At 58.1% G+C, this 23,345-nt stretch overlaps 1 protein-coding gene across 2 annotated transcripts in view; it reads right to left on the reverse strand.

The window, feature by feature from the left end:
* Window positions 1–7,343: 7,343 nt before the first annotated feature.
* The window catches only part of LOC122470104 (splicing factor SWAP), a 69,696-nt gene continuing 53,694 nt past the window's right edge, over window positions 7,344–23,345 (reverse strand). For both annotated transcript variants that reach the window (XM_043557275.1, XM_043557277.1), the window contains 4 exons: window positions 18,878–19,003; window positions 8,810–8,974; window positions 7,782–7,854; window positions 7,344–7,636 (listed from right to left, as the gene is read on the reverse strand). In XM_043557275.1, the coding sequence (XP_043413210.1) occupies window positions 7,571–7,636; window positions 7,782–7,854; window positions 8,810–8,974; window positions 18,878–19,003 (430 nt within the window). In that variant the 3' untranslated portion in view covers window positions 7,344–7,570. The remainder of the gene's footprint in view (window positions 7,637–7,781; window positions 7,855–8,809; window positions 8,975–18,877; window positions 19,004–23,345) is intronic.

Consider the following 23,345-nt stretch of genomic DNA (forward strand, 5'->3'; position numbering starts at 1 on the left):
CACCCCACGCCTCGCGCGAGCGCCGGACACTGGGGCTGCGGTGCCCGAAAGGAAGGAGATTTGCGAGCGTCCCCCGACGGTCTCGGGGCGGCGGGGGTGCGCGGGCGGGCTCCGAGTCCGGTGGTCGGGGCCGCCCCTCCCCCCCCCCCCGCCCCCGGGGCTGCCCCGGCTCCCCGCCTGTCCGCGCGCCCCGCGGACCCCGAGCCAGAGCCCAGATTCGTGGTCACGGCTGGGCACCCCAAGCGGCCTCCGCAGCGCGCCCGGCGGACGCCTGGTGGAGCCCTCGAGACGCGAAAGGAAGGGGTGGGGGCGGGGTGGGGGGCTGAGAGCGTGGGAGGGGCGGGGGCGCCGTCGGAGCGCGAGTCTCCCGGGGTCTGGGCGCGGTTGGGAGTCTGTGGGCTCTGGGCTGGGGAGGCGGATGCTGACGTTTGTCCGAGGCCCGTGGGCGCTGGACACCGGCTGGGCCTGCCTCATTTATAATCTCATTGGCTTCTCACAACGTCTTACTAGAGGGAAACTATTATTCCCAGTTTTCGAACGAGGAAACTGAGGCCCAGAGAAATTAAGTACCCTGTGGGATCTTCGGTGGGGAGGGCTTGGGCGGGGCTCAGATGCACCCCCCACCCCCAGCCCTTGTTAGAGTTCTCATCCTGCTGGGTCTACAACTCTGCCCAACCATCTGGTTAGTCACAGCTAGTGCTGTCGGAATTGAGGGCCCATTCTACGGAAAGGGAAACCAAGGCCCAGGCATTTCGGCCGGATCCACGGCACCCTGTTGTGTGTGGGGGGGTGAGGGCTGGGTTCCAGGCAAGCCTCCACTTCACCATCCTGCCCCAAGCTGTGGCCCCTGTGGAGCAAGGACATTCTGCACCTGCTTCAGGAGCCCTTTGTATTGGCAAGTTGAGATCCCATGTGGCGAGGCACCCTGGCACACAGTGACCTCTCACAGGCACAGCCCCGCATTTTGCTCATGTGCACGGGGACAAGCTGGTTGTCAGTGGCGGAAACCAGCTCAAACCGCTTCTAGTCAAGGAAAGGAAATGTAGAGGCTTGTTAGATTGGGACATCCCAGGACACACTGATGTCAGGCAGGGCCGGATCAAGTTGCACAGTTTCTCCCTCCATTGTTGAGTTGTCTTCAGTCTCGGGCAAGACTTCTGCAAACGGGAGCAAAGGTGGCGCAGGGCCGCTCCAGCCAGCGTCCTTGCAGCTCAGCAAGCCCAGCCACAGACGGACTCTTCCTGAAGCCAGAGGCCCACGGCCATCGTCTATTGGATGATGCAGATTATGTGTCTGTCCCTGAGCCAAACGTGTGTCCGGGGGATGGAAATGAGCTGATCTGCCTGCACAGACTGTAGGAAGGAAGGGGTTTTCCAAAGGAAACGGGAGGTGATGAAGTCTGAGGAAGGGAGATGGATGGCAGGCAGGGCTGGATCAAGGGGCTTGGAAGGGTTGCCAGAGCAATTGACCCCTGTGTAAGAGTTCTTCCTGCATTTGAAGGTTTGGAGCAGGATGCTGTGGGGGGACGCCTTCCAGAGGATGGCGAAGAGGCGTGGCTGTGACGGTGGCCTCGGGAGCACAAACGTGAGTGTGGGCAGGCTGTGGTTCTCCTCGGACAGGTCCAGATGGTGGCTGGTGACCTCAGCGAGCACCAAGGATGCTTGCGGGGGGGGGGGGGGTCACTTCATGCCGGGGGACTACCACAGCACAGCTGCTGCTTTCTCTTGGAGCCTGCCACGGAATTCTGATGTGCGAATGTGGACGGAGTCCAGGCACCGAGAAGGGGCCGCTTTCACCGTCAGATGGGCGACGTTGGAAAACTGATACGTCATCATGTGCCGAGGGTGTGGGAAGTGGGGACTTTGGTGCCACTGGGGTGGGGGTGGGGGGCCCGCTGGTACAGCCTCACTGGAAGGCCATCAGGGAGCAGATATTAAAATTTAAAAAGCACGTTTTCCATGGCTAGCATTCTTGGTGTCTGCCCTAGAAAAACGCTCCCGTCTTTGCACGAGAAGACGGATGCAGGATGTACTGGTTTAACGTCAGAAGCTGCCCGGACGTCCACGCGGGGCGGACCGGCTAGAGCAGGGCCGCGGGCCGCGGGCCTGGTCAGTCGTGCCCACTGTGGCCCGTGATGCGGGTGAGGGCACTGCCTGCCCATCTGTGGTCCTTGCAGCCTGGGGTGTTGTGTCCCGCCGGAGAGACAGGCACCTCTTGTAAGACCCACAACGTGCTGTGGGAGCAGGTGGTGCTCTGGGCTGGCCACACTGGGACACACCCGGAAGATGTTGCACTGCCTGGGAGTTAGACAGGACCAGGTGCACCAGTTGGCTGCTTAGACGTTCTGTTGAGTGAAAAAACAAATTGTTTTTAAGACAACAGTAATTAGAAAAAAGCCACGAAACAACTATGTATTTACATCGACCACACGTGAGCGCACGAACACGTAGGTCTGTATCATCTTTCTGAGCCCTTGATCCAGCCTTGCCTGCCACCCATCTCCCTTTCTGTGGTGTCAGCACCTCCAATTTCCTTTAGGAAATCCCCTGTTGTCCCCGTCAGCCCAGGGGTTTGTGACACTGCCGCCTGAGCCACTCACTCGTCGCCGTCTCCCACTGCGCTCGTGTGAAAGCAGAGGGAAAGTTCTGGAGGGAACCCACCGAAGAGCACGGTGGTGACTTTGGGCAGCAGGGCAAGGGGCGGCTGCCTTAGCTCCGCCCACGCTCCCCGGCGCTCCCTCCCGCCACCTGCACCTGCGGCTCCTCGTCCTGGGGCCTCGGGCTGCGGGACATCCGTGCCTGGGCAGCCCAAGCTCATGACCAGTCGAGGGAGATGCTCCAGGCCCGTGCACGTAACTCGCACCGTCCGGGCCGCCGGCTCTCGCTTCCCCTGTCCTTCCCATCCCCACTGCCAGGGCGGGTTCTCCAGGGTGGGTTTCCTCATTAGTCACTGTCACGGGCACCCGGTGAGGCCCCCGGGCCAAGGCCTTCGGCTTCCCGGCCTGTTCTCCATTCCCGCCAGGAGCGGCTGTTTCTGGTTTGCTTGTGTAACTGAAAATCAATAAAAATGAGAACAGGAGAAGTGTGCTATGTGTACGGGATGCAAAAGGTCACTTACTCAAATGAGGTCCCCTCTCCGAGACAGGGGTCTGGAGGGCGGTGGTGGCCCTAGACCGGGGCCCCTGCCTTCGCTCTCGCAGAGTGGCGAGGCTCGGGCTGCATGCCCGATCCCCACCCTTGCGGGGCTGGCGCCCGGGGCGGGGGATGAATCGTGAATCCCAAGTGTGGGACAGTGGCCCCGAGACACCCAGTCCTAACCCCCGGGATCCAAGAGCGTGTTCCCTTATGTGGCGAAAGGGGCTTTGCCGCTGTGTTTGAGTCGAAGATCTTGGGACGGGACTGTCCTCGGCCAGCAAGGGGCCCAGGGCCGCAGACGCTGTCTCCTTGCTGTGGCCTCAGTGGTCGAGGCCCGTGCATGTCTGCGTCCTGCTGTGCTCTCCACGGGGACTCAGACGTACGGGGCAGGTCTGCCCCAGTGACCCCACTGCACCCTGTCACCCCTGTGGGGCGCTGCCTCCACACGCAGTTACATTCCACCGTGCTGGGGGTCACGGCTCCCCCAGATGGGTTTGGGGGACACAATTCAGCCTGGACGGAAGGTGAGTGGTCACTGGGGCAGGGTCCCGACACGTGGTGACGTGGTCGTGGGAGCTGGGGTCCCCAGGCCTTACCCCATCGTGTCCCAGCTCCTCACGCCCACGCCGCATCTCAGTACGAGCTGGACCCCGCGCCGGCCAGGTCCCCGTGCCCTGTGTCCCCGAGGGGCTCTGCAGCCGCTCCCTGCCCCTCGCCGGTCTCTCCTCAGAGGGTCCTTGCGTCCACCCTGCACGGGGGCGACTGCTTCCCCCAACTGAGAACCAGGCGGAGAACTTCCGTCTGCCGGTGAGCATCACCACAGCGCTACCCACAAGGGCCACAAAGCGGGAACACCCAGCATCCACGGGCCACAGACGGACACACAGGAGGTGACGCTTTGACGAGCCACGGGCTGGGCGGTGCCCGAGTCCACGCGGGAAGTGTCCACAAGAGTCACATCCGGAGATGCAGCACAGACGGCTAATCTGGGGGCTGGGGTGGAATGTTCTGGAATCGGGTGGCGATGATGGTCACACAAGTCTAGGAGGATATTGACACCACACAGGGTGCGGGCCCGGCTCCCCCGCAGGGCAGGAGGCGCCCCGACGTGGGCCAGGGAAAGCGACGTGCTCTTCCTCAACCAGTTCCTGGAGGAGCCAGGCCGGCCGGGAGGCAGCCCAGCGCTCCTGGGAACCCAAGCCTCAGGGTTTCCTGCCGGCGCCCTGTGGTGTGGCCAGCGGTGTCCCCCAGATGCGCATCCACCCAAACCCGAGAGGCAGCTCATCTGGGGAGAGGGCTGCTGCAGGTGGGGCAGCTAAGTCCTCTTGAGACGAGACCGTCCCGGCGGGTCCGCGTGGACCGCACGCAGCCACCAGCCTGGGTCTCCCTCAGAGTGCCACCCCGGCCCCGAGGCCACGGCACACGGCACCGAGGATGGGCTCCTGTGGTTTGGGATGGCCACCCAGCATGGCGAGCCGCCTGCCACCTGCCTCTGCACACACCCTGCCTTCCTACAGGCTGTTCCCTAGGTTGCAGCCGGGCCACCTTCCCCACGTGGATACTGACAGGGCCTCCTGTTGCACTGGGGACACAATTCCAGCTCCTCGCGGGGTCTGCAGGTCCTGCCCAGACCCCCAATCCCACCCTTTCCTCTAACATGAGCCCCCCACCTCCGCCTTCTCCTTCCCTCACTCACACTCCTGCCGCAGGACCTCTGCATGGCAGCCCAGGGCCCAGTGAGCACTCCCCTGCCTCATTCCTCCAGGTCGCTGTCCCCATGTCATCTCCATACAGATGGAGCCCCTCTCTGCAAAGCATGCCCACACTGGCCCCGACGGTGTTTATGACAGAGAGACGGTGCAGGCTGTCCGACCGGCAAGCCCCGGGAAGGCGGAGAAGCCGGAGAACTTCCGGTTTCCTGGACCTCGGGAAGGCCATCCAGGGGTGGCGCCCAGCCTGCTGCGTGGACGCAGGGCTCCTGCCCCGGGTGTGCGGTCTCGCGGCGGGTCAACTGTTCTCGGAGGCAGCCTCCCACGCACCTTCTCTGGGCAGTGGCACCTGATGTCCTGTGGGACTGGCCTGTCCTGCTGGCTCCGTCTGCGCCCGCCCGGAGACTGCGTGCGCCGTGCCCGCTGAAAGCTGCGGCCGGAGCTCGAACCCTGACAGTTGGGAGAAGCTGACATGGGGCCCGATCCCACGACTGTGAGATCACGACCCGTGAAATCACAACCTGAGTGGAGGAGTTGGACGCTTAGCCACCCGAGCCACCCCAGCGCCCCCACGAGAGCATACGTAACCACGTGACCAAACGGCAGGTGCAACCTGACAGCTGGGGCCGCGGGTTCGGCGAAGGGCCCTCACCCGGGAACCTGGCGGGGCAGCCGGGGATCGGCCCCGGAAGTGTGCAGGTCACGTGGGGAACCAGCGCGGCCGAGTGAGAGCCACTCGGTGAGTGAGTGAGGCTCAGGAGCCAGTGGGCGAGCAGGTGGGAAGTCGCTGCGGAGAACATTCTTACTGGCGCATCCAGGAGCCGCGGGACAATCTGTGCAGGGGGAAAGCTCTGGGCCCGGCGCACTGCCTGTGTCTCCTGAGGACGGCAGGGGTCGCGCGTTCGCCCCGAAGCCTGTCCCGTCGCCCAGGACCTGTGGCAGGACACGCGGTGGGCGAGCTCGGCACGGGTCCCTGTCCATCTGTGCAGCCTGAGCGTGCGCCTCCCCGGACCAAGGCGGAGCCCACGGGATGGGAAGCCACGCTGCGTGGTCCTCCCACTTCCCTGTGTGGGACGGTCCCCCAAGCACACAACCCACGCCACGTGGCTGTCTGGGTGGGCTCTCCGGGCGCGGTGTGCAAAGCTGTGCCCACCTGGCCGTGAAGCTACCCCCACCCCCGGGGGTCACCTCCCTGCTGTGACTCTGGTCTCTGACTCCTGCGAGTGGAAATGGCACCCTGCACGCCAACGACGCAAACAAGTGAGGAGGGACAAGGCGGGCCTCCCGGCACCTCGCACGGGCCCTGCCGGAGGCCCCAGGAAGAAGCGAATGGTCACAGGTAACAGCCGTGTTTGCACGTGAAAACCATAACCAAAGATAAGGACGAATTGGAAGAAAATTACTTAAAGATGAATCACGCCCAAAGGGCTGAGGGGACTGTGCCGAGCGCGGCGAACAGGTAAGACGCTCGGGGGGGTAACAGCCGGCCAAGGGGCCGGCTGAGCGGATGGGCCAACGTCGGAGCAGCCACTCCAGGTCACCCGAAGCGCAGAAACGACGCAGCAGCGACGGGCATCTGAGGTCGCGCTGCCCGGGGAGGGCGCAGGAGGGTCTCGATGATTTGGCGGAGGCCGTCTGGATGGCGGGCAGGCGTCGCGTCAAAATCGAAGCCGTGACCCGCCCTTCCATGGCCAGGGATGTAACGCCTGCGTGAGGGTGCCGCACGCGGCCGCCCGCCCGCCATCGGAGGCCACAGGCTTAGTCCCCACGTGGCCCAGTGAGGGGGAGACCAGCAGGGCCGGGCAGGTCCTTGGAGCCGCAGAGGCATCTCAAAGGCCGACATGGACACAAAGGACAGGGCGTGGCGTGAAGCTGGCCACACAGGAAGGACACGCGGTGGCGGGGTCCAGCCGGCTGTGGTGCCCGCCTCCCCCACGCCTGCCCGCACACAGCTGCCCGCCCCCGCGCCAGGTCTTCCCTACGGTCTGGTGCAGCAGCCGCCGGGAAGGAGCCCGCTTCGGAAGAAGGAAAACAGACAAGTTCCACTTCTCCGTCTGGCCAGGCCCGGGCCGCGGGCAGGGCGGGCGGAGCGCGCGCAGAGCAGGACATTCCCCCCCGCAGGGCGACGGCAGCACCGCTCTGAAGCTCGGACCTCGGCCGGGCGGCGAGTCCTTTCGGTGTTGCGAGTCAAGCCCGGCCCAGGAACGGTCTCTCTCGGGTGACCTGGCCTGCGACCCCGGGCAGGGCAGCAGGTCCGTGTCTCATCCCCGAGGCCGACGCCAGTCGACCGTCGAGAGGTCCCCAGGGGCCGGGCCAAGGAGGGGCCGGGCGGGGACGCAGACGAGGGTGAACCGTGGCCCCGCTGCCTGCACGGGGCGCCTGAGCGCTGACCGCGGCGGGGGTGCGGGGGCCGCAACGCAAACCACCCGCCGGGAGCCTGGTGGCAAAGGGTAAAAACAAACTCACGGGCTAAACAAGGAAGAAACCGCCCCACAGTCGCTAGCTAGAAAAGGTGTTTTCCTCCCATTTTATTTGATAATACATTTGCACAGAAACATGATATTATTTACAAATATACAGGTAAGAGACTGCTGGTCAAAAATCTTAAACTGAAAATGTCATCAAAAATTAATTTACAAAAACCGCCGACGGCCCGGGGCGTCCCGGGGGAGCACGGACGGCGTGCGGACGGGTCTGTGCGCTCGCTGGCTCTCCGCAGCCCGGGCCTCAGGAGGCGCTGGTCTGCATGTTCTTCGAAGCCGCCAGCATCGCCCTCACTTTGGCCATGAGGTCCTGCGCGGGGAGACACACAGGGGTCTGGATGGCTTGCCGTGCGGGGCTGGGAGACCGACTTGAGTGGGGTCCCCGCGGGCCGCGGGGTCAGGGGCCCCTCGGGATGGGGAGGGAGGGAGGGAGGGAGGGAGCCGGCGGCCGTTACCTGAGTTATTTTGCTCTGCACGGAGGAAACAATTGCTGAGGAGATCTGGCCGTCTTTTTCCTGAGAAACGCCCCTAATGCGAACACAGAGAAAGGTCAGAGGCTTCAAAATTAAGCATTTTACCGTATTCGCTACTAGTGTCTTTAAAAGACAAGTCATCGTCATAAATATACACTTTGCTTTTATGCCTCACGCTACAGACGTTTGAAATATTTTACGAAGTGCAAGCTAACTCAGGAAACATTTTCCACGCACGTTCCGTGAGGCGCACTCAGCGAACGGCAGGGCCGGACGGGAGCGCCGGAGAGCCGGTCCACGCTGGGCACGCTGGGGACGCTGGGGACGCTGGGGCGTGACGCCACCTCCCAGACAGCCGGCGGCGGCCGGGCCAGTGCTCCTTCCCGTCTTGGTTCTGAGTGACCGCCCGGGGGCTGTGGGCCCGCGACCCTCCTCCTGAGCGACCCCTCCCCAGGCGCTGGGTGCACGGGCAGCTGGCGGGTCTGGCAAACGCCTCCCGATGGCCACGGCCACAGGGACACCCACGCCCGTGCTGCCGACGGGGCCACTCACGTGACAGCCACAACCTCTGAGATCACCTGGCCTGTTCCGTCGGGAGTGACGGTTCCACCCCTGACTTCTGGTGCTTGGAGCGAGTGGCGCGACAGGTGGCCTTTGGGGCCGGGACACCGCGGACCCCCGTGCCCAGCTGCCCCACAATCACGCTGGGCTCCCCAGTGGGTGCCGGTGGGAACAAGGGCACCGTTGTCGGGCGGCTTCAGAACGGCTGCCCTCACACTAAGACAGGCTTTCCCAGCGGAGCTGACCGTGGGACGTCCTCCACATCGGAGGAAGGTGGCCGGCCCGCCCCACACCCACTCTCGTCTCTGACGTCGGGGAGAGCCACGGAGGAGCAGGCCGCTCAGGGACTCCCGGACGGGTGCTCCCGAGGCCTGGCCCCAGCTCTGACCGCCTCCCGCGCCCGCCTCCCCCTCGCCATCTGGGCGACGGGCAGGGGTCCGTGGGGTTACCTGGAGCGCTCCAGGCTGGAGCCCCGACTCTCCACGGGAGAGATGCTGGCCGAGTGGGCCGTGTGCCGGCGTGCGGACTGCTTGCTCGGGGACGCCGACTGGGACCCGGCCTTGGACTCGGTCCGTGACCGTGAGTGCCTCTTCTTCTTCTTCTCGTGGGGGCTCCTGTAGGGAAAGCAGGTTCAGACAAAGACACCCGGGGCTCTGGAGGAGTTTCGAGTGGTTTCCAAGGGACCCGTCCACATGGGCGAACTGCTTTTCGAAGCGCTGAGCATTCTGTTTGACTCCCGACAGACAGATGCAGCAAAGGCCACCCAGGACGGAACGCAGGCCACCCTGTCCGGAGGCGGTCTGTCCCCACCCCATGTCCAGAGGCCAGCACTCGGCACGTAGGACACCCACGGAGAGCGACCCGGTGCCACTCACGCTGCTTATCCAGTCACGCCGACTGGAGAACGTCTAGCAAGAAACGGGGGATTCTCTAAGCCGGGTACCGCGTGCACAAAAGCGCTCCTTCTCTCTGCCCTCAGCTTCCTGTGATGGCAGAGCCCATCCCTGTCCCCACCACCCCTCCGAACCGTCCTGTCCCCCACCCACCCCCCGCCCACTCCCCAAAACACACTGAAGAAGAGAGCACGTGCGGGAGGTCAGAGCAGCCTGCGGTCCGGACAGGCACCGAGCGTCCCTGCTCTCTTGCCTTTGGTTCCTCCAGAAAGGGGGGTCGCTGGCTGTTTGGAAACTCTCCCCGGCCACACGAGACCGACGGGTGGCTGGCGGGTGGTGGAGAACGTGCTTGAGAACCGTATATGGAAAGTGGGGTCATGACACTGTCACATGTGCCCATCTGGGCCTCGCAGACGAAGGGATCTCAGGAAAAGTGGAACCTGCATTGTCTTCACTGCGTAAGGTGTCCCAGGTCTGTGCTCTGGGGATGCCTCACCTGGGGATGAGGATGCCCTGGGGATGCCTCACGGCCCGCCCACGTGCCCACCCGCCCGGCCCCCATGGTGCTGTCGTCGCAAAAAGCCAGAGGTGCAGTGACCCACGCTTGGCTGCGGAGGCGGGGTCCCCGGTGGGTCAGGGCCTCGAGCAGGCGGCCTCACGCGCCAGCAAGGACGTGGGTGTCCACAACCGGACAGGCGCACACGGAAGCCACCCAGCATGCCTATTTTCTGAACTTGCAGAAGTTCTGTGCGGAGTTTATGCCCGCACGCGTGCGCTAGGACCTCAGAGGAAGCAGCAGAGACGATGACCTATGTGGCAGCACGTGGCAGTTGCCCACGATGGTTTAAGCCCCCAGTCGGATCGGTTTCCGTGGCCGTGCTCAGGGGCCGATGAGAGGCAGGCTGGCGATCCCTGCCCGTGAGTCAGGCTCAGTCTGACGACAGCTTGATGTCGTGGACGAAACTTCCAGAGCACCTGCTTGAGGAATGACAGAATCCCTTCTTTTTAGAAAACGTGAGGTGCGCTTTTCATCCAGAGACACACGACGGTCTTAGCGCTGCCGGCGGCGTTCCGCAAGGTGTGGGCGTCATGATGCACGGACTCCTCTCGGCATCAGGAGCCACCGTTCTAGAAAGTTCCCTCCCTGCTGCCTCCAGTCACCGGACCCCCTTTCCCACCCACAGAGGGGACCCCTGCTCTGATCTACGTCCCCTCGATGAAAACACACACCAGTGGAATCACAGCGTGGCTCTTCCGAGTCCGGGGGCCCCTGCCCAATCCGTGCCGCCCACAGACTGGCTGTTGCTCTGGCCGCTGCCGCAGCACCGTGCAGGGCCCACTGCCACGCCGCTGCTCTCTCCCGTGGACGCTCACCCGGGCCGTTGCCGCTCTGGGCGATCACAAGTGGAGCTGCTCTCGTGGGCGGGTGTCTATGGCGAGCGAGTGCCCGGAGGGCCACACGCAGCGGCCACGCCAGGGGCAGCGGCTTCAGCCTGCGTTTATGGAACGTCCTTCACGTCACCTGTCCCCTTCGTCGGGGGTGGCGCTGTGCGAGTGTCTCCTGGCCTGTGGGTGCCTCTTTGCGCTCTCAGCCCCGACTTGAGAGTGAGGTTTTTAACCCCAGCGAGGTCACGTTCACCGCTCCCTGCCTCCGGGGGCCTCCGCGCGCTCAGGGCCGGCACAGGCCGCCTCTCCTCTCCTCACGGGCTGCTGTGGCGCCCCTTTCGTTGTAACGCTATGGCTCCTAGTTTTCCTTGGAGGCCTCCTGGCGGGTCTGGAATGGGCAGCAGACGCCCTTCAACCCTGTCCTTTGAGAGACTGTGGTGGCCGCTCCAGGTCCCCTGTTTCCGCACGGACCGGGCATCCGGTCGCTCGCCAGTCCCTGCGAGATGTCGGTGGAGTCCTGACGGGGCGCACTGGGTCCATCAGCGGGGAGAAGAGGCGCGAACGATGTCGCCTACCACTCGCGCCCCTGTCCACACACACCCTTGCCACACATGTCCCTGTCCCCATTCACCCTCCCTCGCCCTGCGCACATGCGACCCTGCCCACATACACCACACACACGCCTCTTCAGGAGCCACGGCAGTGGTGCCTCACGAGGTGAGCGGAACGTTCTGTGTTGCCAAGACCGTCTCTAAACTGGCATATCCCTTCTTCCCTGAATATTTGTTAGAATTTAATGATGAAAGTCGTCTGGGCTTGGAGTTCTGCGGTTTTAAATTACAAACAAATTATTTGGCAGAATTACTTAGATTTTCTATTTCTTTAGCTGTCATGGTGGCCGCCTGGATGTTTCAAGAAATTTGTCCATTTCATCTAGGTTGTTAAGTTAGCTAGAAAAATATATATTTCCTTATTATTCTTTAATTGTACGTAGGTTTTCACTCTTGATCAACCTAAGGATTTACCAATTTCCTGATCATTTTCAAAGAACCAACTTTTCAGTTTTGTCCCTAGTCTGTTTCCCCTTTTCTCCCCCCGCCTCTTCCTTAACAAAACCAAAGTACAGATGACACAGCTACATCGGCTCCAGGCCGCGGTGACGGGACCCGCGTGACGCGGTGCTCACGACGGCAGCCGCTGTCGGTCACCGACAGAGCCGCCACGGGCTGTGCTCCCTACGCCTCCTCCCACGACCTGAAGCCTGTCCCCCTCCCGCTCGGCCGGCCACCACTGGTCTGTTCTCTGTATTCAGGGTCTGTGTGTCTGCCCACTTGCTTTGTTTTGTACATCCCACGCGAGGGACATCCGAGCGAACGGCAAGATTTTACTCTCGTAGAAGAGTGACACCCTATCGTGTGCACACACATCGTTACCCGTTCACCGACGGACGGACACGTGGGCTCCTGCCACAGCCTGGCTGCTGCTGCTGCTACGAGCGGAGGGTGCACGTATCTCTCTGAATCAGTGGGTTTTTCTTTTTCTTCTCCTTTGAGAGAGAAAGAGACAGAGAATCCCAAGCAGGCTCCACACCCAGCAAGGAGTCCGACACAGGGCTCAGTCTCACAAACAGTGAGATCATGACCCGAGCAGGGTCGGACACTCTGACTGAGCTCCCCAGGCGCCCCAACATCTTTTCTTGTGTCTGCTGGCCATCCACATATCTTCTTTGGAGAGACGTCTGTTCGTGTCTTCTGCCCATTTTTAGATTGGATTATTCGTTTTTGGGGGAGCTGAGTCTGATAAGTTCTTTGTAGATTTTGGATACTAACCCTTTATCCGCTATGTCGTTTGCAAATATCTTCCCCCATTCCATAGGCTGCCTTTTAGTTTTGCTGATTGTTTCCTTCGCCGTGCAGAAGCTTTTTATATCGATGAGGTCCCAGTAGTTCATTTGTGCTTTTGTTTCCCTTGCCTCCGGAGACGTGTCTAGAAAGAAATGGCTGTACTTGATGTCAATGAGGTTTTCTATCTATTTTCTCCTCTAGGATTTAAACAAAATTTTTTTTAATGTTTATTTATTTTGGAGAGAGACAGACACAGAATGCGAGTGGGTTAGGGGCAGAGAGAGAGGGAGACACAGAAGCAGAAGCAGGCTCCAGGCTCTGAGCTGTCAGCACAGAGCCCGAATCGGGGCTTGAACTCATGAGCTATGAGATCATGACCTGAGCCAAAGCTGGACGCTCAACTGACTGAGCCACCCAGGCACCCCTCTCTTCTAGGATTTTTATACCTTCCTGTCTCACTTTTAGGTCTTTCATCCATTTTTAAAAATTTATTTTGAGTGAGAGAAAGAGAGAGTGGGGGGGGGGGGGAGAGGGGGAGGGAGGGAGGGAGGGAGGGAGGGAGGGAGGGAGAGAGAGAGAATCCCTAGCAGGCTCCACGCTGTCAGTGCAGAGCCTGATGTGGGGCTCGATCGTGAGATCATGACCTGAGCCGAAATCAAGAGTCAGATGCTTAACAGACTGAGCCCCCCGGGCACCCCTTCCATCCGCTCTGAGTTTATTTTCGTGCACAGTGTAAGAACGCAGTCCGGGTTCATGGTGCACGTTGCTGTCCCGTTTCTTCAACCCCGCTTGCAGAAGAGACTGTCTTTTTCCCACTGGATACTCTCTCCTGCTTTGTTGAACGTGAGTTGACCATATAACTGTGGGTCCATTTCCGGGTTTTCTGGTCTGTTCTGCTTGGCTCACTGCTGCTCTCAAGGGACTTGGCATCTGGGACTGAGGCCTCCCGCTTTGCTTCTCCTTCTCAGGACCTGCTTGGGCTATCCAGGCTCTTCACAGTTCCACACGAATTTGAAAACTATTAGTTTTCATTTTCTTGATTTCTGATCTCACCTTTATTACTTCCTTGCTTCCACCTCCTTTAGGTTTAATTTGCTCTTTTTCTAGTGCTTTCTTTTTTAGCACTAGCTAAACTAGTGCTTTCTAGTTTCTAGAAAACATTAGATCGTTATTTTTAGACCTTCCTTCTTTTCTGACACAGCCATTTAACGCTACTGACTTCCTTCTATGCACACCTGCACGTTAAAGATGTGGCTGCACTACATGTTCACTGCCGTTCATTTTAAAACATTTTCTACTTTCTCTTGTGAATTTGTCTTTGATCTATGGGTAATTTAGAAAGGTGTTAACTTCCCGATACTTGGGGATCTTCCAGATTTTTAAGTTTATTTTGAGAGCATGTGTGTGTGAGTGGGGAGACAGAGACAGAGAGAGAGAGAGAGAGAGAGAGAGAGAGAGAGAGAGAATCCCTAGCAGGCTCCACACCATCAGCACAGAGCCCAACACGGGGCCTGATCCCAAGAACCACAAGTGCGTGAACCGAGCCAAAATCAAGAGTCAGACGCTTAACTGACTGAGCCACCCAGGCACCCTCCACGTATCTTTGCAAAGAGTTCCACACTTGCTGCCACGTGCTGAGGAAACACATGACACACTCTGCCGTCGGAGTCTTCAAGGACTAACAGCACACTGCACGAGCCAGTCGGGTGACCGTTTACAGTTTCTAGATCCACGCCGTTGTCTACTTGGCCCCCGGGTGCCTCAGCTTCTGCTTCCGCTCAGTCTCAGCGCCCACGTTGGAAGCCACGTCCACGAGCCTGGCGCTCCTCTGGCCCCTGCTGTCAGCGCGGCCGCGGGGCCTTTCTGCTCACAGCGCCGCACGTGCACCTGTCCCCATCAAGACATCTCTACACCCCACGAGGGGCTCGCGACCCCGAGATCAAGAGGCGTGTGCCCCAGCAGCCGGACCGGCGGGTGCCTCTCCCCGTCTCTCAGCGCCCGACCTACGTGCACACCGAAGGCGCCCCTGCAAGCGGCCTAGCACGAGGCGTTGTCTCCAGCACAGCCTAAGGCTTCTGCCTCGTAACTGGTGTCCAGTCGCCCTGCATCCGTGAGGGCGACGCTGGCCCGGTGACCCTCCCGTTTCCGTCGTCCACGTGCAGTTTTCCTGCCCTCCCCCACTTCCTGCTTTCTTTTCAGTCAAGTCATTTTTTAAGGTTCTGTTTTATGTCCTCTGTTGGGTTTTATCTCCTTTTTCTTTCCGGTGGCTGCTCCAGGGAATGAAGACACGCACCCTTCGATGACAAAGTCTGCCGTGGACCGGTGACGCTTGGTGCACTGGAGCCTGTAACGGCGGGGCACTCCCCCCACTCAACACCCACGGGTGTGCTGAGCACGAGGAGTTCAACGGCAAAACCCCTGACGAATCGACGAATCACGGACTATCTGCTGTAACAAAACACTGGGCGTCCTGCTGAGAAGCTCTGTGATACAACGTGGCCAAATATTCCCATGATTTGTACTCTTCAAAAACTTCAACGCAACCGTATCCTAACGTCCAAACACTCAGTAACAGGAACCGGGGTTCCTCGGACGAACAGCCGACCCCGGTGCTGGGGCAGGGAAAGCACCAGCTAAGCCCGGAGTACCTTGTGCCAAAAAGCAACAAAGTGCTTGGAGAACCGCGGGGCCAAATGTGAGATGGTGTCACGGTCACGTTAGTCCTGGCACAACAGACGGAAAAGCAAACCCCGAGCCCCAAAGACCACAGTGGCACCGAAACTAAGGGTGTGTGTGCCTTCTTTAGAGAAGGAAAGACGGAATCCGAAAGCCAGCGTTTTGCCATTACCGATGTCAGAACCGACTCCGCACCGGGGATGCCGAGGCCAGTGAGAGGAGAGTGGCTATCAGTGGGACGTCTGTGCTGTCACACTCCCACCGCCAGGTCGCCTGCAGGGGCCCACCACCTTACCCACTCACGACCCCCTGCGTGGGGCACGCAGCCTCGACCAAGCCATCCGACAGCCATCACTGAGGATGTGACAGCGGGGTGTGATGTGCACGGAAGTCCCACACCACCTGTGTAGCGCTCTTGCCAAAATGTTCACCACGGACCCCTCCAGGAGGACACAGTAAGACAAGTCCAACCCTGCACAGTACAGTTGGCCCTGGAGTTGTCACAGAATACATGCAAAAGAGGGGGGAGGCGTGAGGGGGACAGCCACACGGAAAAACGTGGGCCCTATAAAAAGCTTCTGCACAGCAAAGGAAACAACCAATAAAACTAAAAGGCAACCAACGGAATGGGAAAAGATATTTGCAAATGACATATCGGACAAAGGGCTAGTATCCAAAATCTATAAAGAGCTCACCAAACTCCACACCCGAAAAACAAATAACCCAGTGAAGAAATGGGCAGAAAACATGAATAGACACTTCTCTAAAGAAGACATCCAGATGGCCAACAGGCACATGAAAAGATGCTCAATGTCACTCCTCATCAGGGAAATACAAATCAAAACCACACTCAGATATCACCTCACACCAGTCAGAGTGGCCAAAATGAACAAATCACGAGACTATAGATGCTGGAGAGGATGTGGAGAAACGGGAACCCTCTTGCACTGTTGGTGGGAATGCAAATTGGTGCAGCCGCTCTGGAAAACAGTGTGGAGAATCCTCAAAAAATAGATGTACCCTATGACCCAGCAATAGCACTGCTAGGAATTTACCCAAGGGATACAGGAGTGCTGATGCATAGGGGCACTCTATGTTTATAGCAGCACTCTCAACAATAGCCAAATTGTGGAAAGAGCCGAAATGTCCATCAACTGATGAATGAATAAAGAAATTGTGGCTTATATACACAATGGAGTACTACGTGGCAATGACAAAGAACGAAATCTGGCCCTTTGTAGCAATGTGGATGGAACCGGAGAGTGTGATGCTAAGTGAAATAAGCCATACAGAGAAAGACAGATACCATATGGTTTCACTCTTATGTGGATCCTGAGAAACTTAACAGAAACCCATGGGGGAAGGGAAGGAAAAAAAAAAAAAAAAGAGGTTAGAGTGGGAGAGAGAGCCAAAGCAGAAGAGACTCTTAAAAACTGAGAACAAACTGAGGGTTGATGGGGGGTGGGAGGGAGGGGAGGGTGGGTGATGGGCATTGAGGAGGGCACCCGCTGGGATGAGCACTGGGTGTTGTATGGAAACCAATATGACAATAAACTTCATATATTGAAAAAAAATAAAATAAAAAAAATAAAAACTGTAAAAAAAAAAAAGAAAAAGAAAAACGTGGGCCCTGCTGAATCGAGCTGGCAGTTACATGCATATGGATATTCATTGTACATTTTTTTTTTTTTTTTAAATAAAATTTGTTTTGAGACGGAGGAACAGAGAGAGGAAAGAGAGAGAATCCCAAGCAGGCTCCTCCCTGTCAGTGCATGGGGCTCAAATTCACGAACCAGGAGATCATGACCTGAGCAGAGATCAAGAGTCAGATGCTCAACCAATGGAGCCACCCAGGCGCCCCCGCTGTATGGCTTTTAAGGAGGAAGTCTAAGACTATTAAAAAACCGGGACGCCTAGGTGGCTCAGTCAGGTAAGCGTCCAACTCTCGGTTTCAACTCAGGTCACGATCTCACAGTTTGAGTTTGAGCCCCACATCAGGCTCTGCGCTGACAGTGTGGAGCCTGCTTGGGATTCTCTCTCTCCCTCTCAAAAATAAATAAACTTAAAAAAAAAAAAAAGACTGCCTATTGAAAATTTAATTAAAAATTTAAGGCCAGGAGTCAGTGAAAGCGGCATTCAGTGATCAGCTTGCAGCCGCCATCCTTCAGCTGTGGGGGCGGCACCGTCCCCTGGGCCTGGCTGACCGGACAGGGTTAAGGCAGCCCCGGCTCGGTGGGGAATCAGCCACCTGCCACCATGCACGGCACCGGCCCCGCAGCTGCTCTGCGCACAGGCTGGAGGGGACGCCGTCCAGCTGTGGCGCTGACACGCCCGGGGCACGGGGCACATCAGGCCCTCTGCGGGGCCCGAGGCACGGCTTCCCACCCCCTGGGGTCAGGCCCGGGCGCGGAGCCTCACTTGTTCTGTACGACTCGTTAAAGCTGCAGTGAGCACACGAGGTCTCAGGACTCTGGATAAAACCAGCGCCTTCTCCCGAGATCGCTCATTTAACGTGAAGGTTAATTTGAGGGCAGAGCAAGAAAGCACCTGCCAGGAGAGATCTTTTGTTACGAGGAATTAACCTGAGGCCGTCTATTTGCCCTTTACGTCCACCAAGGGGGACGACGGATTCCGTGTGTTCAGGGAGCACCCGCGGAAATGCCCTCCCACTGTCGCCACGCCGCCCCGGTGCTCCCGGCGGGACGAAGCGGCAGCCGCCAAGTGCACGGAGCGGGCGTGCCCGAGCCCGCCTGCCGGACCCTGCGAGCCCTGCAGCTCCTCGGCTGACTGCCGTCTGAAGGGCAAGAGATCACGTCTCACCAGGGAACGGAGCGGTCACGTAACCCGCCACATGGCAGGGACAGGTTTCCGGTAGAAACGTCGTTTCGGACCCGCGGCCGCTGCAGGTACCGTCAAAAGGGCGGGAGCAGGTGACCGCCGGGCTCTCGACACCTGCCACTCGGCTCTGCGGTCGGGGAGGTTCAGGGACCCCGCGTGTCTGGACTCACACACCCGCGGCAGCAGGTAGGGAACCTGCCCCGCCCCTCTGGGCCCCTCCGTGTCGGGCGTGCTGCTCCCCGCCCAGCTGGCGGAGCCGGGGCTGCGGGCTCCCGCATAGAGACGCACCAGTGAGGCCGCTCCCTTCCAGGGAGGATGGAAACAAAGAGGCTGAGTGACGCAAAGCGGTCAGCGGGCAGCACCCCGGCTGGACGGGAGGACTCAGCACGCTCTGGCCTGTCCACCACGTGCCCCAGGGAGGCACAGATGGCCTGGGCGTGTCCTTCAAGGGACGCAGGGGTTTCCGTGTGGGGCCCTGGAGTCCCTCCCCAGGAGGGGCAGCTGGGGACGCCGGCTGGTTGGGACAGAGGCCCCGGGGCCAGGCGTGGTGGCTGAGGGGTCGACGCTCAGGAACACCGGCCCACGGCCACCTGCTCCCTGGGCGGCAGCAGGCATTCCCTCACTTCCCCTGTCCAGTGTCCCCACACTCCCTTCCCTGTCAGCAGGGTGCGTGTGGGGCCCGCAGCGGCTCCACGTGGGGGCCGGTGCAGGGCGTGCCAGAAGCCACCGGACCCCGGCACGACGGAGCCGCCTGCGCTCGGAGTCACCAGAAGGGCTCAGGGTCCGAGGGACAGCCGCTGGGTGTCCCCAGCCCCGCCTCCGAGCATGTGCCCCATCTGCACACTTCCTGTACACGCTCTGTGAGCTCACAGACCCCCACCTGGACCGGGTCCGCTTCCGGCTGACGCCCGGACTGTTACTCATCCGGTAGGCGGTGGGGACGCTCCTCTCTTCCCTCCGTCTCTCAGGAGAGTGCGCTCTTCTCCGAGGGGACCGGGACCGGGACCTGGGCAGAGGAAGACAAGGCGTTTTGCTCTGCTGTCTGTCTGGCCAGCACCCCATCTGTCCTTCTGGGCCCCCCTCCCCCGGCCTTACCACTCTCCCGACGTGGAACCGGATCAGACTCCGAGGCGGAGTCAGACTCTGCTCCCCCGTCCGGGACACCTGTCCCACTGATGCTGAACTTAACCAGCGTGCAACACTCCTGCGGCCGGAGTATGTGCTGCGGGTGCCCACGGTCAGCAGCCCCGATCCTCCCCGACCCCAGATCGGACCCGGTGATTTACGGCTGACTCAGGCCTGCGGCTTCTTGGCCTTCCCCTGGCCTCTGCGCATCCTCCCTCCCTCAGCAGTTTTCAGCTCACTGACATCTCTATCAGAAGGACGCAAGAGAAGCAGTGAAATCCAAGCGAGTTGTTTCTGTGCGTCCTGAGTGCTGGCAACGGGAAGAAGCCAGAGCGCCACGAAACTAGAGCCTGGAAGCGTCTCCCGTCCACAATGGCCGTCGGGCCCCTCAGCGCGAACCAAGGACAGGCCGTGGCGGCTCAATCCAGAACCTGCCGCCTCTCGTGGGGATTAGAGTGGACGATGTAAGTCTATGAGATTCTCCGGATGCAAAACCACCTGTTAAAATATGTTATTCTTCCTCTCTGTGTGCCTGGAGAGACGCTCGCTCTGTCTGTGCAGCGACGTGGGCCGCACACGGCAGCCAGGCCCGCGGGCAGCGACAGCTCGCCACTCGACGAGACCCTCGCGCGCTGGGGGCCAAGGCCCCCCGAGGGGGTCCCGTGATGATGGGTTTTGGACTCTTGTTTTAGTGTTTGTTCATTCAGTGAAATTACCGTTTCAGGGAGACGTATGGTGAGCAGAAACCTGCACCAAAAAAACCCCGTTTCTTTTTGTTCTGTTTCTATGACAACCCAGTCAAAAATAATATGAGGAGCGGTTTGATTTTGCCATAAAGGATTCCACACAGAATCAATTTAATTGCACTAAAACCTCCCAAATAACACACGCTGTCGTTCTAAAGATCAGTTCATCGTCACATCCCACCCTCCGGCATCACAGAGAAAACCCTGAGCCGTTCGTGAAAAATACCCGCCACGGAATGAGCCTGCTCCAGGTAAGCGGTCATGGGCTCGGGCTCACCTCCAGCTCACGAAACAGTGTTGCTTTTTTTTTGCAGACCCGTCCCAAGACCTGTATGTGACAATTACAACGGGGAGGTCAGTCAGACACCCTGACATTTTACCAGGTTTTCCCTCGAGAGTCCCGGGCCTGGGCTCCGCGCGCACCGTGTCCGCGGAGGCCGGGGAACCGCGACACGGAGACACACGCTTCTCCTTCAGAACGAGGGGTGCCGGGCAGGGCGGCACCAGAGCCCCGGGGAAGGCTCCATAACAGACCCGAAAGTCAGGAAGAGCGAGGGAGTGCGCACAGCCCGCAAGCCCGGAGCGCTGACACAGGGCCACGCCGCAGACCACTGGGATCAGGTGGCCGTCACCGGCAGCCCTGAAGTTATCTGGGAAAGAGGCCCGTCCGGCACCGGGGCGGTCCGCTCCATCAGACAACACTTGGATTTTACTTTAACTAAAGAAGCGTTGACGCTTTTATTCTGTCCAGCAGGCGGGCCACGTTGCTACCACAACACGTGCAGGAAGCAGACCCCGCGTGGGCAGCTCGGGCACCGTGTCCGGGGCAATCACAAGGGCCTCACACACGAAGGCAGAGCAAACCCTGCTCCCGAAACCTTGCTTCCTCCCCACGGCAGCCCGCCCCGCTACCAGGGCCCGCACGGACCTGCCCGAGCAGCGCAGGTCCTGGCCGGGCAGCACCCTGGGCTTCTCCCCGCCTGCGGGCGCCCCCTAGGTCTGGGTCTGCGCCTCGGAAGGAGAGCGGCCGGCCAATGGCTGGCTGGCACCAGCTCGCGCAGCATCAGCCATGCGGGGGCGGGACGTGAAACTCATTACCATCGCTGGTTTGCTTTGCACTTTACCACGGGGAGCACGGTAAGGAATTACAAATTTGGCCCCAATTTGGCGAGCTAGAGTTGGTTTTCAATGTTAAATAAGACTTAGAAAATGTCGTTTTCATCCCCAGCTCCTCCCCAAGCAGAAGCCCTGAGGCTGCGAGCAGCCTTGTGGACCCAGCACCCGATACCTCGAAATGGCGAGGCACAGACCTCTGCCTGGAGCCCCCATTCAGAAGCCGCATACAGACTGACTTACCAAAAACAAACACCAGAGGTGATCTTATCAAAACTTCTAAAGATGACCTTAATTTCAGTCTTACAAGATTATAGTTTAAAAATACCTGCAATCCCTACCAAAGTAACACCAGCATTCTTCACACAGCTAGAACCAACCTAAAACTTGTACGGAACCAGAAAAGACCCCGAATTAGCCAAAGCAATCTTGAGAAAGAAAACCACAGAAGGAGGCATCACAATCCCAGACTTCAAGCTGTATTACAAAGTTGTCATCATCAAGACAGTATGGCACTGGCACAAGAAGAGACACTCAGATCAATGGAACAGAATAGAGGACCCAGAAATGGACCCACAAACGTATGGCCAAGTAATCTCTGACAAAGCAGGAAAGAACATCCAATGGAATAAAGACAGTCTTGGGGCGACTGGGTGGCTCAGTCGGTTAAGCGTCCGACTTCGGCTCAGGTCACGATCTCGCGGTCCGTGAGTTCGAGCCCCGCGTCGGGCTCTGGGCTGATGGCTCGGAGCCTGGAGCCTGCTTCGGATTCTGGGTCTCCCTCTCTCTCTGACCCTCCCCCGTTCATGCTCTGTCTCTCTCTGTCTCAAAAATAAATAAACGTTAAAAAAAATTAAAAAAAAAAAAAGGAATAAAGACAGTCTCTTCAGCAAGTGGTGCTGGGAAAACGGGACAGCGACATGCACAAGAATGAACCTGGACCACTTTCTTACACCTACACAAAAATAAACTCAGAATGGATGAAAGACCCAAATGTAAAACAGGAAGCCATCAAAATCCTCGAGGAGAAACCAGGCAAAAACCTCTTTCACCTCAGCTGCAGCAACTTCTTACTTAACACGTCTCCGGAGGCAAGGGAAACAAAAGCAAAAATGAACTACTGGGACCTCATCAAAATAAAAAGCTTCTGCACAGCGAAGGAAACAATCAGCAAAACTAAAAGGCAACCGACAGAATGGGAGAAGATATTTGCAAACGACATTATCAGATAAAGGGTTAGTATCCAAAATCTACAAAGAACTTATCAAACACAACACCCAAAAACCAAATAATTCAGTGAAGAAATAGGCAAAAGACATGAATAGACACTTCTCCAAAGAAGACATCCAGATGGCCAACCGACACATGAAAAAACGCTCAATGTCACTCATCATCTGGGAAATACAAATCAAAACCACAATGAGGTACCACCTCACACCTGCCAGAATGGTTAACATTAACAACTCAGGCAAAAACACATGTTGGCGAGGATGCAGAGAAAGGGGAACCCTCTTGCACTGCTGGTGGGAATGCAAACTGGTGCGGCCACTCTGGAAAACAGTCTGGAGGTTCCTCAAAAAGCTAAAAACAGAACTACTCTACAGCCCAGCAATTGCACTACTAGGCATTTATCCACGGGATACAGGTGTGCTGTTTCGAAGGGACACAGGCCTCCCCACGTTTATAGCAGCGCTATCGACAACCACCAAAGTATGGAAAGAGCCCAAATGTCCATCGATGGATGAATGGATAAAGAAGATGTGGTATATATATACAATGGAGTATTACTCGGCAATCAAAAAGAATGAAATCTTGCCATTTGCAACTACGTGGATGGAAATGAAGAGTATTATGCTAAGTGAAATTAGTCAGAGAAAGACAAATATCATATGACTTCACTCACACGAGGAATTTAAGAGACAAAACAGATGAACATAAGGGAAGGGAAGCAAAAATAATATAAAAACAGGGAGAGGACAAAACATAAGAGACTCTTAAATATGGAGAACAAACAGAGGGTTGCTGGAGGGTTGTGGGAGGGGGGAAGGGCTAAACGGGTAAGGGGCCCTAAGGAATCTACTCCCGAAATCATTGTTGCACTATATGCTAAATACCCTGGATGTAAATTAAAAAGAAAAAACTAATTAAAAAAACAAAACAAAAAAAATAAAAAAAAATTACCAACAAAAAAAATACCTAAGCTATTAAAGCCGAATCTTATTTTTAGGCAATAAAGCACATGAGTACTTCTTCATTCCACTTAAGGCAGAGAACCTAATGTGATATAAAAATAAAAAACAGAAGAAAAATCTTATACTTCAATAAGTTATGATTTAACATTTTTTTTAAATTTATTTTTGAGAG

The sequence above is a fragment of the Prionailurus bengalensis genome, chromosome D3 (genome assembly GCF_016509475.1).
Source record: "Prionailurus bengalensis isolate Pbe53 chromosome D3, Fcat_Pben_1.1_paternal_pri, whole genome shotgun sequence".
NCBI lineage: Eukaryota > Metazoa > Chordata > Mammalia > Carnivora > Felidae > Prionailurus > Prionailurus bengalensis.